This window comes from Hemiscyllium ocellatum, chromosome 23, assembly GCF_020745735.1.
Source record: "Hemiscyllium ocellatum isolate sHemOce1 chromosome 23, sHemOce1.pat.X.cur, whole genome shotgun sequence".
Classification (NCBI taxonomy): Eukaryota; Metazoa; Chordata; class Chondrichthyes; order Orectolobiformes; family Hemiscylliidae; genus Hemiscyllium; species Hemiscyllium ocellatum.
The window spans coordinates 42,436,246-42,452,910 of record NC_083423.1 but is presented as its reverse complement, the minus strand read 5'-3'; the positions used below and the strand labels follow the sequence as shown (position 1 = coordinate 42,452,910).

Below are 16,665 nucleotides of genomic sequence, written 5' to 3'. Positions count from 1 at the left end.
AGCAAAAGTTTCCCAGACTGATTTCCTGGTTGGGAGGACTGACGTATAAGGAAAAACTGGATCAACTGGGCTTGTACTTGCCTGAATTTAGAAGAATGAGGGGAGAATCTCATTCTTAAAAAATCCTAATGAGACTGGATCAGACTAGAATGGTGTAAGAATGTTCCTGATGTTGAGGAAGTCCAGAACTAGCTGTCACAGTCTAAGAATAAGGAATAAACCATTCAGGAATGAGATGTGGAAGATTTTTTTCATTCATCGTTGCAACCCAATGCAATTCTCTCCCACAGGAAGCAGTTGGGGCCAGTTCATTAGATATATGCAAGAGGAGCTGCACATGGCTCTTGGGCCTAAAGGGATCAAGGAGTATTGGAGACAAAGCGGGAATGGGATACAGGGATAGCATGACAAGCCATGATCATATTGAATGGTGGTGTAGGCTCAAAGATCTGAAGGTCCTACTCATACACATATTTTATAAAGTTAAAAATCACACAACACCAGGTTGTAGTCCAACAGGTTTAATTGGAAGCACACCAGCTTTCGGAGCAATGCTCCTTCATCAGTTGGTAGTGGAGGGCTCAATCCTAACACACAGAATTTATAGCAAAAATTTACAGTGTAATGTAATTGATGTTACTCATTGAAAAATTGATAGTCTGTTAAGCCTTTCATCTGTTAGAATACAGTGATATTTTCACTTCTTTCATGTGTAAATCACAAAACCTTTTTTATAAAAACGTTGCATTCTTGGGTTAGCTGTTAACAATGGTGATAGCTAGACAATATGTTGAAGGTGTTGGCCCCCTGTGTTCTCTGTCTATGCCATGATGTTTAGATTGATTCTAATCTAAAAAGTGAGACAACAGAGTTTTACATAAATTCATGCAGTTTTTGAGCTCAGAGTTCTACATGAATGCATGCAGTTTTTGAGCAAAGGACAATGTAACCCTGCAAGTACAAATTCAACCACAAAATGTGTGTGTGTGTGTGTGTCTGTCTGTCTGTCTGTCTGGGTTGGAGATTGTGAGTGTGAGAAAGTGTATGTGTGTGTGTGTGTAGTGAGTGCAGAGTGGCTTAAGTCTGTGAGGGGGTGCATGTGTGAGTGTGTGTGTGTCTGTAAGGGTGTGTCTGCGTGTCAGTGTGCACGTCTGTGTGTCCATGTGTGTGAGTGTGTGTATGTGTGTGTGTGTAGGAGTATCTGTGTGTGTGTGTATAGTGCAATGGTGGTCACCTGTAATGTGACATGAACCCAAGGTTCATATGTCACATTTAACAGACAATCAATTTTTCAATGTATAATTTCAGTTACATCACACTGTAAATTTTTGCTATAAATTCTGTGTGTTAGGATTGAGCCCTCCACTACCACCTGATGAAGGAACCTCACTCTAAAAGCTAGTGTGCTTCCAATTCGACTTGTTGGACTATAACCTGGTGTTGTGTGATTTTTAACTTTGTACACCCTAGTCCAATGCCGGCATCTCCAAATCATAACCTATTTTATATGTTTCTATGTTTTTGTATCTTCTACAAAGCCTTTCGTCTCTTCTAAAGTAAGGTGTCTTGAATTGAACACAGAGAGGGGTTGATGCATGGAATATACTGTCAGCAGTGGTATTAGTGTAAGATATCTTACACTAATACCACTGCTGACAGTATATTCCATGCATCAACCCCTCTCTGTGTAAAGAACTCTGACATCTCCCCTAAACCTTCCTCTAGTCACCTTAAAATTATGTCCCCTTGTGATAACGTTTTCTGCCCTGGGGAAAAGTCTCTGACTATCCAGTCATCTCTCATCGTCTTGTACACCTCTATCGTAGTCTCTCGCCCTTCTTCACTCCAATAAGAAAAACATTAGCTCCCTCAACCTTTATTCATAAGACATGCCCTCTAGTCCAGGCAGCATCCTGGTAAATCTCCTCTGCACCCTGTCTAAATCTTCCACATCCTTCCTCTAATGAGGTGACCAGAACTGAACACAAAATTCCAAGTGTGGTCTAACCAGGGCTCTGTAGTGCTGCAGGATAACCTTGCGGCTCTTAAATTCAATCCCCCTGCTAATGAAAGCCAACACGCCATACGCCTTCTTAACAATCCTATCAACTTGGGTGGCAACGTTGAGGGATCTATGGACGTAGACCCTAAGATCCCTCTGTTTTTCCACACTGCCAAGAATTTTGCCTTCAACCCTGTGATCTGTACAGGGGAACCTTGATTATACGAAAGTGATGGGCAGGCACTATTCAGATAATCGATTATTCGGTTACTCGATTAAATGCCTTTCCTCTAGGGCTCGGAGATTTTAAAGTCTGTACCCCTTTCAGGCGACTGCAGCAGCACACAGCGCGCAAGACCCTGCCCCCAACACTGCCTCCGTCTGCCCCCAGAACCCCACCCAAACCCTGTCCAACAGCGCTCCACTGCCCCCAACACTCGCCCTCCAACAGCCCCCCCGCCCCAACCTCATCCCCCAACACCACCCACCCCAACCCCGTCTCATGCCACATCCCAATACCCCCTGCCCTGACCCCATCCAACACTGCCCCCACCACCCCACCGCCCCTGACCCTGTCCAACACTCTCCCTCAACACCCCCTGCCCCTAACTTCGTCCCACAACACCACCCGCCCCAACCCCATCCAACACTGCCCCGCAACACTCTCCGCCCCCAACCAGCACTCACCCCCAACACCCCCCCGCCCCCAACCCCATCCAACACTACGCCCCAACACCCCCTGCCCCAACCCCATCCAACATCGCCTCCACCAGCCCCTGCCTCCAACTCCATCCAGCACTGCCCACAACACCCCCGCCCCAACCTGTCCAACACCCATCCGCCCCAACCTGTCCAACACCCATCCACCCTCAACCGTGTCCAACACCCCCGCCCCCAACCCCATCCAACAACCCCCATTCCCATGCAACACCCCCGAACCCTGTCCAACACCTCCAACCAACATCCTCTGCTGCCAACCCCATCAAAAACTGCCCTGCCCGCCCCTCCAAACCCCTTCACTCCAGCCCCTCTCCGGGGCAGTCAGACTGTACATCAACATCAAGACTGCTGCAGTTGCCTTTGTGGGGTAAGTCTCCAAAAGGTGTGCGCACACGCGCGCTCATACACACAACTTTTTACTGCAACGTTTTGACAGGTTCCACCTTTGCCCTGTGCATGACAATTTTGGAGAGATGTGGGGAAGCAGGGGGGGTGTTGGTTTAGGGTAAACCCCTGTGTAGAACTCCAGGGAAAGTGTGTGGAGAGAGAGAGGACGGGCAGTCAGTCATTTGGAGATGGTGCCTGTTTAATCACTGTAAACAAAAGAGGCAATTGCTGCCGGAAACACGTCTTTGATGTAATGTTTCCACTGGGGCCTTGAGGTCTCCTTTGGATAATCTGATTTTCGGATAATTAGCATTCAGATAATCAAGGTTCCTCCGTATTCAAATTCTACCTTCCAAAATGGATTACTTCAAACTTTTCCAGGTTGAACTCCATCTACTACTTATCAGCTCAGTTCTGCATCCTATCAATGTCCTGTTGCAACCTACAATAGCCCTCCACAATATCCACCACTCCACCAAGCTTCGTTTCAATGGCAAACTTACTACTCATCCTTCCACTTCCTCATCCATGTCATTTATAAAAATCACAAAGAGCAGAGGTCCCAGAACAGATTGCTGCACAACAACACTGGTCACTGAGCTCCATGCTGAATACTTTCTATCTATTGCCAACCTCTGTCTTCTATGGGCCAAACAATTCTGTATCCAGACTACCAAATTTCCCTGTATCCCATGCCTCCTTACTTTTTTAATCCCATGCCTACACTAGGGAATCTAATCAAATGCTTGCTAAAATCCATGTACACCACATCCACTGTTCCATTTTCATCAATGTGTTTTGTCACATCCTCAAATAATTCAATAAGGTGTGTGAGGCCTAATCTGCCCCTCACAAAGCAATGCTGACTACCTCTAATCAAGTTTTCCAAGTAATCATAATTCCTGTCTCCCAGAATCTTCTCCAATAATTTGCCTATCACAGACTGACAGGCCTCTAATTCCCAAGATTATCCCTATTCCCTTTTTTGAACAAAACAATAACATTTGTTCCCATATTCCTCAGCCAGATTCCTCTATTTATTAAGACTAGGCTCCTTTGTCTCTTTTTAAACACTATTTCAATGTGCACATTTAGGCATCAATCTCTTGATTTCTGCACCATCATGAGAATTATACCCAGTAATTTATTTTGCCTCTTCTCATTCCTCCCACCAAAATATAACACTTCTCGCTTGCCTGTATTAAAATTCACCACGTGTCTGCACTCTTGATGTTTATCATTAAGCTTGTCGCAGTTTGCAACGCTTCCAAGTTTAATTTCATCTGAAAATTTGGAAATTGTGAGCTACACACCCAAATCTGTGTCACTATGTGTGTGCATATGTGGTGATAGTCCTTGTATTGACTCCTATGGAATGCCATTTTATGGCTTTCTGCAGTCCAGAAACAACTGCTACCATTACAGTCTGTTCTCTGTTGCTAAGCCAACTTTGTATCCCTGCTGCCACTGTCCCTTTACTTCCATGCTCAGTCTCTTCTTCTTTCAAATTTAATACTTGTTTACTTTTCCTGATAGTCAGCAACTTCACATTATATTTCATCTGCAAGATTTTTGCCTACTCGCGCAAGCTTGTCTTTACCATTCTGCAACTTAATTCTATCTGGTAAAACCTTGTGTTGTGTTGCTACAGTATGACTGGCTCATTCTTAGGGATGCATCAAAAGTCTGTATTGTTGACAGACTTTGAGACACTATAATCTGTGAACTCATCAAAGTCTTTGTAAATAGATGAAGCCAAAGATCTAATCCTTGTGACTGCCAATCCGCAAAAATTTGGTTTATTCTTGCTGTCTGTTCTCTAATGAATAAACAATTACCAGATTGTTGATCATCAAGAGTGGTGGATTTATTACCACTTGGTCCTATTTTTCTTCCAAGTTCCTAACTATTGTTGCTTTTTATATTCCACATGATGATAGATACAAGTATTTGCTTTAATGTTCCTGCTGTTTCCTCCTTCCCATTAAATTTTACCTGTCTCTATCTCCAGTGCATCTACAGTGACCTTCCTCAATCTCTTCCTTTTTATACACCTTGAGAAGTATTTACAATATGCTTTCATGCTTCTTGATAATTTACTGTTTTTATTGTCTTTTTTTCAATTCTTCTTGATTTAAGTAACTCTTTCCCCCTTTGCGTAAATATGTAATGAATAGTTTTCTGTTCTTTTATGCATGTGCTTACAGATACTTATTTCCATTCATTGCTTTCACCAGTTTTTATAAAAAGCACTTAATGCTCTTTAATTTCTTTCAAACAAGGTTGCAATTAGTGCTGTAGATTGAGCTGATTACATCTTCTTGTCTGTGTGCGTTTACATGATCATGATCACCATTACTATTTGCTTAAGAATCACATTATGTATTATTCTTTCCTAATACATCTCTTCCCTGCATTCCTGAATATGCTGACTTTGATGGGATATGGTGCAAAGTTCTCTTGTGGGCCTCCAATATAATGATTAATCTTGTATGAACTTGGGTGATGAATGTCATTATGCTATTCTTTTGAAGAGCAAGTCACAACCAAGTTTGTTTCAATCAGTAAATTTGAATGGAATAAAAACAATTCCCACTTCAAAACTGATCAAATTATCATTGAGAAAGTGATGTAACCAAGCAACTTGGTCCACCTTAAGACTGTTCTGAAGAAGAGTCATATTAGACATGAAACATGCACTCTGTTCCTCTCCCCACAGATGCTGCCAGACCTGCTGAGCTTCTTTGGAACCTTTTTGTTTTTATTTCAAATGTCCAGCATTTGCATTGCTTTGCTTCTATTTCTTGAAGTTTATCAGATTTTTAGCAGCAGCTTCTGGAATTGGCATCCTGATTTTTGTATCTTCCCACCATAGTGGTTGTTGAAATTTGTAGTGCTAAACTTATTTAACTAAGGTCAACTACCTTAACAAGACTTTCTTGGTTTTTATTTGGTTAACTATTGTATCATGTTTGTCAGGGCTATTTTTCTATCAGGACATGAGGGACCTTGATGACAGTTGCAATTTAAGAACAAATTACCAGTAATATCAGAAACCATTTTATATTGAAATAAAAGTTTTAAAATGATGTTTTCTGCAATATTTGACCACTTTTCTTCCTCTTCATATTTTAGACAGATCCTGAAATTGTTGTTGATTTACAAATATCATCCCACCATATTGCTGCTGGGCCTTAAGGTGTTAACAATCCTAGTTCAATCAGGTACAGTAGTTCTAGTTAATTTTTGAAAACATTTTCTAATTGAGATAGAATCCATACATGAAAAAATAATGTAATAGGAGCCTTTAGTGCATTATCTGATTTTATACCAATGTACTTCTCATATAATTGGGATGGCAATTGTTGCAGGAAAATATAGTGAAAATTCTACATAGCTGTCAGGCAGATACACTGGTATGATTTGCAGATTTTGATTTGTCTGAGAGTTAGATTAATAATTTAAATGCTGTGCAGATTTGTTCTTGAGTTGGGTGTTTGATATCTGTACTTAGATTCATTGCTCACTGTAAAGTATATCAGTCATTTTAAGAAATCAGAATCTGTTTTTGTCTGACACAATGTACTTGTCAAAGCACAAGTGTTTTCTATCAAATCTATGTAATTACCAGATGACATTTTTTTAAGAGCAAATATGATATCTAATGAGTTCATTTCTAATTAGCAAACCTTAAGGCAATTCATGAGAACAGAAGTAAGCAGGGCTGTCCTTGAAACTATGCTGCCATTCAACTAGATCATGGGTGATCTAAATCTCAATTTACTTAGCTGCCTTTGACCATACTAACTGAAATAGCCAGAATTATTAGCTAAGCTTGAAAATTTAAATTGGTTTACTATATAAATTTCAACATTTCGAGGTTCTGTAAGCAATGTTTGTTGATCATGCTAAGTAAGAATGCGAGATTAACGTTTTTAACATAATTGATCAGAAAAATTGAACTAAGCAAAAATCAAAGTAGGTGAAGTTCTGACCAGTCACAAACCTGACTTGTAAACTTATTGAGCCATGATTGCTGGATTTTTCTCAACTTCAGATCCACAAATTAGCAACTTGTGATTGTGTCCCCATTATTAATCTTTCATTGTCCATCAAGTATATGAGCATGTTGTAATTCCCACCAGCTCAGAATTAGACCAAATAAAAAGTACTGCCTTCCTTGTGTTTGTTTTTAAAAATGCATTATATATAGAACAATACAGGCGTCATTTGTGGAATTCAGAAGACTGTTAATCTAGTTAGTCATTATGTTCTGTCCTGTTAAATTAGATGTTTATTGTTTATGTTCTGTCCTGTTAAATTAGATGTCTATTGTCTGTACTGCAATTTTTTAAGAACTGTGTTAGAAAGGCCTCTGTTTTCAATCATGTAGTTTTGGTCTTTAATTATCATTTGCCTTGATAAAAATGAGAAAATATTTTCCCTGCAATATTGAGTTAAAAGTGAGTTTAAAATGTAATGTGTGTGGATTGGATTACCACGAGCTACTTTACCTTTTTAATAATAGCTTATAGTGGCATATGTGGACATTGGGGGGGAAAAAAGCTCATTATTTGCTTCAGCAATATAACTTGTATACAAAGTTTTTGTGGAGGTAAAATCTGAAACAACAGATTGTGCTGTTTGATCAGCAGGTTAGCTTGGACCTTGTTAGATGAAGACAAATGTAGTTGTGTAGACTTTCAACGTTCATTAATACATGTAGAATTTGTGAATTTTTTTTCTAAAGAAAGCCATGCTTTGCACCGTTTGTTTACTTCACAATGAATCCTTTATGCATCAGTCATTTTAGTCAGTAGGTAAAAAGGAAAATGAATATTTAATCTTTCTAACTATTATGTATTTTATTTCTTGCATTGGTGCAGTGTTGGCAATTAAATTCTGTGCGATATCTTTGAAGAAAATTATGCTTTTGAAATCATATTGCAGATGAAATTTCATTACTGCTTCGAGATGATGAAATGGATGTATTTTCTTTGGTTCTTGATGGAATGAAGAGACTTGCTGACCATTGTGGAATTCAGATATATGGGTGTCAAGTATTGAGTGCACTTTTAGGAAAAGGTAATTCTGTAGAATTTTTGCTCCAGAGCTCCTTGAAATATCAGGTTTTTTGAGGAGAGTTGTATCAAAAGGGTTGTAATTCTTGTATTGTGGTTACTTTTCAAGAGATGTGTGAGTTGAACAATTTTACATCTCCTTAGAAATGATTTTACATTTTATGTAGTATCTGAAAGCAATTTACAAAAAGAAACATGCAGGTAAAGTAAGTTTTCTTGCATGCAGGTAAGATTTTGCATACCTTTTGCTTTTTGTATATTTTTTAAACAAACAATATATACAAGAATATCCCAACAAAGCTGATTTACAGATCTTGCATATGTCTGCAATTTACCTGCAAGCAAGTTTTGAGAAGATTTGTAGCTGCAGTTGAGGCTCTGGATGTAGGTTTGCTCGCTGAGCTGGAAGGTTATTTCATCACATACTAGCTAACATCATCAGTGAGTCTCCGAATGAAGCACTGGTAGCATGGCTCGCCTTCTATTAATGTTTTAGGTTTCCTTGGGTGGTGATGTCATTTCATTGTGGTGACGCATTTTTTGTTTTTTTTTTAAGGGGTGGTAAATGGGATCTTGCTTGCTTGTTGCAAAAGACTAATGTCATTTACAAATTACTTGCAAGAACTGTAATAAACACTACAATGGACAAACAGGCAGAAAACTAGCCACCAGGAAACATGAACATCAACTAGCCACAAAAAGACATAACCCACTCTCATTAGTAGCCTTGCATACAGATGAGGAGGGACACCACTTTGACTCAAACAACACATCCATCCTCGGACAAGTCAAACAGAAACACGCACTAGAATTCCTAGAAGCTTGGCATTTCAACCTGAAATCTATCAACAAACACATTGTCTTAGATCCCATTTACCACCCATAAGAAAAAGAGCCGGAAATGACATCACCACAGGAAATTACATCACTAAACCAACAAAACCTAAACACATAAATAGAAAGTGGGCCATGCCACCAATGCTTCATCCGGAGGCTCATTGATGATGTTACCTCGTGTGGTGACAAAACGACTGAAAACAAACTTTCCAGCTCCAAACCAAAGGAGTAGCCATGGGCACCCGCATGGGCCCCAGCTATGCCTGCATCTTCGTAGGATATGTGGAACAGTCCATCTTCCGCAGCTACACTGGCACCACCCCCCACCTTTTTCCTCTGCTACATCGATGACTGTATTGGCGCTGCCTCGTGCTCCCATGAGGAGATTGAACAGTTCATCCACTTTACCAACACCTTCCACCTCGACCTCAAATTTACCTGGACCGTCTCAGACTCCTCCCTCCCCTTCCTAGACCTTTCCATTTCTATCTCGGGCGACCGAATCAACATGGACATTTACTACAAACCGACCAACTCCCATAGCTACCTAGACTACACCTCCTTCCATCCTGTCCTCTGTAAAAATGCCTACCCATACTCCCAATTTCTTCGTCTCTGCCACATCTGCTCCCAGGAGGACCAGTTCCAATACTGTACAACCCAAATGGCCTCCTTCTTCAAAGACCGCAACTTCCCCCCAGATGTGATCGACGATGCCCTCCACTGCATCTCCTCCACTTCCCGCTCCTCTGCCCTTGAGCCCCTCCCCTCCAATCGCCACCAGGACAGAACCCCACTGATCCTCACCTACCACCCCACCAACCTCCATATACATTGTATCATCCGTCATCATTTCCGCCACCTCCAAACGGACCCCACCTCCAGAGATATATTTCCCTCCCCTCTCCTATCAGCATTCCGAAAAGACCACTCCCTCCGTGACTCCATTGTCAGGTCCACAACCCCCACCAACCCAACCTTCATTCCCGGCACTTCCCCTGCAACCGCAAGAAATTCAAAAACTTGCACCCACACCTCCCCGCTTACTTCCCTCCAAGGCTCCAAGGGATCCTTCCATATCCATCACAAATTCACCTGCACCTCCACACACATTATTTACTGCATCCGCTGCACCCGATGTGGCCTCCTCTGTATTGGGGAGACAGGCCGCCTACTTGCGGAACGTTTCTTGGAATACCTCTGGGACACCCGGACCAACCAACCCAAGCACCCCGTGGCTCAACACTTCAAATCCCCCTCCCACTCTGCCAAGGACATGCAGGTCCTTGGACTCCTCCATCACCAGACCATAGCAACACGACGGCTGGAGGAAGAGCGCCTCATCTTCCGCCTAGGAACCCTCCAACCACAAGGGATGAACCTAGATTTCTCCAGTTTCCTCATTTCCACTCCTCCCCACCTTGTCTCAGTCAAATCCCTTGAACTCAGCACTGCCTTCCTAACCTGCAATCTTCTTCCTCCTGAAGAAGGGCTCATGCCCGAAACGTCGATTCTCCTGCTTTTTGAATGCTGCCTGACCTGCTGCGCTTTTCCAGCAACACATTTTCAGCTCTGATCTTCAGCATCTGCAGTGCTCACTTTCTCCTTCCGGCTCAGTGAACAAACCTACATCTATTTACCTGCAAATTTGCTCTTCAGCTTCTTTTCCCATATACAGAGATTAATTATCTGTAATCTGCAACCTGCAACATAATTGGTCCTCTTCTATTCCGTAATTCTGAGCAAATTGATTCTGTTTTTGAACCCTCAACCCTTTTTGGTGCCATAGTAGTATCTTTGACTAATACTGCCATGCCCTCCCAATTTTAGTTCTTTTGCTGTCTTTTCTGCATACGACGTAGCTAGGAATATTAAGTGCTCACTCTTCCCCTTGTTTGAATCAAGGTTCTGCTATTGCCACAAAATCATAACATCATGTGCCTACTCGTCTATGTAGATTACCATCCTCAGTTTTCCTTCACATGCACTCCAGGCCCATTTTTAATCAAGTTCAAATTTCATCCTTGACCAACTACTTCTGAACTATTTATTTTCATATTGTTTGTCTCTCCAATTTCTGTGTGCATTGTTTCTTTAATGGTGCCTCACATTGCAGCATCATTTAACCGCCTTGTGAAGATATTGATCCCAACTGTGTTGAAGTACAGCCATTCACCTTTTACAGTTCATGGGCTTTTGTTCTCTATTTATCTTTGATGCTTATTCGTAATGTTTGATTATGATTTAAGTTCCAGATGAGCAGATGATTGAATTTGTAGAAGAGAAAGATCACTGGGTAATTTTAGAAGCCATAACAAAATTCAGTGAACATGAAGATCTGGTACTGCATGGTTTGAGAGCTCTGCTTCCTTTGGCTAGTCCACGTAAGTTGAGTTGTTTATCAAAATTGTTCAGAATCATGTTCCAAGTTGTGTGTAAAGTGATCTTTTAAGTTGTAATTATATAAGAGTAAACAATATTCCTGCTTTACATTTGTAAAACAAGCTATTTTGAGCTGCCATGAGATTATTATTTCACAACTAATGTCTAACAGTTGTAAAATGAGAAAACATGGGCTAAACTTCATAGACCTGGCTGTGAAATGTGATATTTGAGACCATTTGACAAATCGATGGCTAGTTACTTTAAGATGCATGTTGAAATATTTGCACGAGGGAAGTGAAAATTGCTACATGCAAAATTATTCATAGAATTTTATTTTCAGAAAACAATGTCGAAGTTCTGATGTCAGGAAATGAAAAATGCTACAGTCTAGTAACTGATGCAATGAAGAGATTTCCTGACAATGAGGCAATTCATGAAACTGGCTGCTGTTTACTACAGAGGTTTACTCTTGGTAACCTTAATTCTTTTATCATCATTACATTACAATTTTGCTATACTTATTGAAAAGCATGTTAATGAAGAGAATTTGAGATAATAAATGAATGCAACTTAATTTTTATTTTCCAGATAATTTTTACAATATTTTATTACTGCACGGAGCACCTGAAGTTGTCATTAATGCAGTTCTGAAATATCCACAGAATGGTACTCTGCAGGCTGCAGCTCTCAGCAGTTTGGCACTCTTAAGTAAGCAACATTTCAAATTAAAATAATAAACTTAAATAGTCATTTGTTAGACTTCACCAAAACTTCAGTCACAGCTCAGGAGGAAAGGTTTCCTATATTCCAAAATGTCTTCAATAAGCTTTTGAAAGCAATTAGTTGCTCACAAGAGGTTAATAAAGAAAGCTGATTTTTGAAACAATCTCTAGAAATCACGAAAAAGCTTTTGTGGAAATTTTCCTTGTTGCTTTCCCCACTGCACTTTCACTCAATTCTCTTTTTTAAAAAAAGCAGTTGATTCATTAGGTGACAGTAGGCCATCACTTTTTGCTTTAGTAGAATGGCTGCATTTGGGACCATGGAAAAGAGGAAGTCTGCTGTCTTGAAACTCTCAGCATGAAATGTTGAGGGTCTAATCAAGCAGTGTGATTCCGTTTGCAAGAATGAATTATAAACAAAAAATATGATGCAGAACAACTGTTTCAGAATAAACTAAAATTAAGTAGCCAAATATTGAATCCACTGGATGCATTAAAACAAAACCAGGAAATACATTGTATAGTTGGTAGCACTTGTAATAAGAAAAGTTGAATTAACACTTTAGGTGCAGAATTCAGAATCTGTTGAGGGTCTGACCTAGAAAAATCAGGCACTTTTTGGTTTTGGAAAATCTGATTGACCTGTGGATTCTTGAAATTTTCCATGGTGTATTTTTTTTCTCCTGGCATTAAACATATCTGTTCTTGTCCAGTTGCTACTTCAAATGGATGCTTTGGCACAACATGACACTTTTTTCCTTTTTCACAATGTACTATGCCATTCCCTGTTGGTGTACCACAATTAATAAATTACACTTCAATTTCTGAGTGCTACAATCATAGTGTCCCTTTAGAGCTAGGAAAATTCTAATACCTTCAATGTACCTTTGTGAAGCTGAAACGATATTTGTGAACAAGCACCTTGAAGAAAGAAAAGATGATCTGTGTTGGACAGAGGCTTGCTGTCGAGCTTTGGAAACATTCAAAGGGAATGCAAAGGTCCAGGTGAGGGATATTACTGTTTAGTTTCATGAAATGCTTAACTTTTATATCATTTTAAAAAAAAGTTACTTTAAACTGCTAGGAAATGAACCAATATCAATATTTTGATTTGCTGAATTTGACTGTGAAATAGACCTGGATTTTTCTGAAGGTTTTAAATCCCCTTGAAGCATTGAAAATCTGCTGAAGAAATTTCTCTTATCATTGAAGCAGAGTTAATTTTGTAATTTCATATTGGCTCAGTTTGAAAAATGCTCTGTACAGTCTGTAAAGTAAGGATGCCATCTTGTTGTTGCTATGAAAAACAGTAGGAGGAGCTTGTAGTTATTCAGCTGAGAAGTGCATTAGAAATGAGGTTTTGAGCCTTTTATGATCTTGTAAATATTTAAAAATGAAATTGGAATGTTCAGCAATTAAGCAACAAAGCTACAAAGCAAAAGCAAATTTTCCACAGAAACAAACTTGCTTATATATTGAAAAGAATTAAACAAAGAAAACACTTCTAACTTAACGCAATAGTTTACAAATACCTTAATAAGTTTTAATTTTTAATTATCTGCCCCCTAAAATTCTTTTATACATTTTAATAAGCCTGAAGGTTCATTCACTTCCGTTAGGTATGGAGGAGCTGGTGTTGGACTGAGGTATACAAAGTTAAAAAATCATGCAACACCAGGTTATAGTCCAACAGGTTCATTTGGAAGCACTAGCTCTCAGAGCGCTGCTCCGTCACAACTTCCTGATGAAGGAGCAGTGTTCCGAAAGCTAGTGCTTCTAAATCAACCTGTTGGATTATAATCCAGTGTTGTGATTTTTAACCACTTCCTTAAGGAGCAATCCAAAATATGCCATAGTCCTTCTAAATTTCTTTCGATGCTTAGTTATCATTCAGTTATCATTTGAGGTAAGATTCTTTTAATAGCTTAGTTGGCTAGAAAGAACATTCATCTTTATGGATAGTGCTGCTCCTTGTTCAGGTTGTCAGCAGATACCCAACTGTCTTCCCACAGCTTTCCAAGCTAAGTCTGTTTTCTGCTGCAAGGCTCTGTACAGACTTCTTCCACCATGTACAAGCTAGAGCAAATCATCCAGCTAATTTTCCCTTTGAAAATGTACCGTCAGATAGAGCCCACCTGTATTCCATACATTTGATGAGAAATTAGTATTTTCTGTCTTTAAAGTTTAGACTGAGGTACTCTTGTTTATTTTCTTTGGCTATCCCAGCTCAGTAATCTACAATGTACACCTAGACCAATGCTGAAACATCATTTGTCTTCTCCCAATCTGCTTTACTTGCTCTCTTGTTGCTTGTTTGGGATCTGACTCTATTTAGTCAGAATCCATGGAACTTTGTGCAAGAACTTCTTATTTACGTAGAGTCATAGAGATGTACAGCATAGAAACAGACCTTTCGATCCAACCCGTCCCTGCCGACAAGATATCCCAACCCAATCTAGTCCCATCTGCCATCACTGGCCCATATCCCTCCAAACCCTTTCTATTCATATACCCATCCAAATGCCATTTAACTGTTGCAATTGTACCAGCCTCCACCACATCCTCTGGTAGCTCATTCCATACACGTACCACCCTCTGTATTAAAAAGTTGCCCCTTAGTCCCTTTTATATCTTTCCCTCTCACCCTAAACCTATGCCATCCAGTTCTGGACTCCCCAACCCCAGGGATAAGACTTTGTCTATTTATCTTATCTATGCCCCTCATAATGTTATAAACCTCTATAAGGTCACCCCTCAGCCTCCAATGCTCCAGGGAAAACAGCCCCAGCCTGTTCATCCTCTCCCTATAGCTCAAATCCTCTAACCCTGGCAACATCTTTGTAAATTTTTTCAGAACTCTTTCAAGGTTCACAACATCTTTCTGATTTGAAGGAGACCAGAATTGCATGCAATATTCCAACAGTGGGCTAACCAATGTCCTGTACAGCCACAACATGACCTCCCAACTCCTGTATTCAGTATTCTGACCAATAAAAGAAAGCATACCAAACACCTTCTTCACTATCCTATCTACCTACGACTCCACTTTCAAGAAGCTATGAACCGCACTCTAAGGTCTCTTTGTTCAGCAACACTCCCTAATACACTTAAATGGTAAGGTCCAAATCTTGCTAAGATTTGCTTTCCCAAAATGCAGCACCTCGCATTTATTTGAATTAAACTCCATCTGCCACTTCTCTGCCCATTGGCCCATTTGGTTAAGATCCTATTGTAATCTGAAGTAACCTTCTTCACTGTCCACTACACCTCCAATTTTGGTGTCATCTGCAAACTTACTAACTGTACCTCTTATGGCTGCATCCAAATCATTTATGTGGGTGACAAAAAGTAGAGGACCCAGCACCAATCCTTGTGGCACTCGTTGGTCACAGGCATCCAGTCTGAAAAACAATCCTCCACCACCACCCTCTGTCTTCTACCTTTGAATCAATTCCATGTCCAAATGGCTAGTTCTCCCTGTATTCCATGAGATCTAACCTTGCAAATCAGTCTCCCATGGGGAACCTTGTCGAATGCCTTACTGAAGTCTGTATAGATCATTCCTATTGCTCTGCCTGCATCAATCCTCTTTGTTACTTCTTCAGAAAACTCAATCAAGTTTGTAAGACGTGATTTCCAATGCACAAAGCCATGTTGACTATCCTGAATCAGTCCTTGCCTTTCCAAATACATGTACATCCTGTCTCTCAGGATTCCCTCCAACAACTTGCCCACCACTGACGTTGGGCTCACTGGTCTACAGTTCCCTGACTTGTTCTTACTACCCTTCTTAAACAGTGCCAACCTCCAGTCTTCTGGCACCTCGCCTGTGACTATCGATGATACAAATATCTCAGGAAGAGGCCCAACAATCACTTCTCTAGCTTCCCACAGAGTTCTAGGGTACACCTGATCAGGTTCTGGGGATTTATCCACGTTTATGCATTTCAAGACATCCAGTACTTCCTTCTCTGTAATATGGACATTTTGCAAGGTGTCACCGTCTATTTTCCTACAGTCTTTATATTCCATATCCTTTTCCACAGTAAATAGTGATGCAAAATACTCGTTTACTATCTCCCCCATTTTCTGTGGCTCCACATAAAGGCCACCTTGTCGACCTTTGAGGGGCCACTATTATGCATTCTCCCAATTGTACATTAGAACTTCCACTTCCATTTATTTTTCTTTTATTAATCATGTCTTATATACTCTATAACCATTTTACCCAAAGTGTCAGACCTCAGGGCCAGGCTGTGCTGCTTTATTCCTTGTCTGTTTCCAATCTTATCCTGCGGTTCAGAATGGTCCACAGTCTTCCTTATTTCAGTGAGTGTGTTCCTCTTCTGACTAATTGTTCAGCTTTCATGTTCCTCCTCTTCTGAGAAATAAGTCCAACTTGTTCTAATTTCTGTTCAATGATATCAATGCATTATGATTTCTTCATATCATTCATTGATCACTTCAACTTATGATATTGGTTGTTGTGTTTTTGCTATGCTCATTTCTTGTTTTTGATTTCATATCTGTA

General features: G+C 40.2%; 1 protein-coding gene across 1 annotated transcript in view; it reads left to right on the top strand.

Moving 5' to 3' along the window:
* The window catches only part of lrrk2 (leucine-rich repeat kinase 2), a 140,690-nt gene that overhangs the window by 7,729 nt on the left and 116,296 nt on the right, over positions 1–16,665 (top strand). The window contains exons 2-6 of the mRNA XM_060842940.1: positions 8,060–8,194; positions 11,277–11,411; positions 11,753–11,884; positions 12,001–12,120; positions 13,030–13,139. Coding sequence (XP_060698923.1) covers positions 8,060–8,194; positions 11,277–11,411; positions 11,753–11,884; positions 12,001–12,120; positions 13,030–13,139 — 632 coding nt within the window. The remainder of the gene's footprint in view (positions 1–8,059; positions 8,195–11,276; positions 11,412–11,752; positions 11,885–12,000; positions 12,121–13,029; positions 13,140–16,665) is intronic.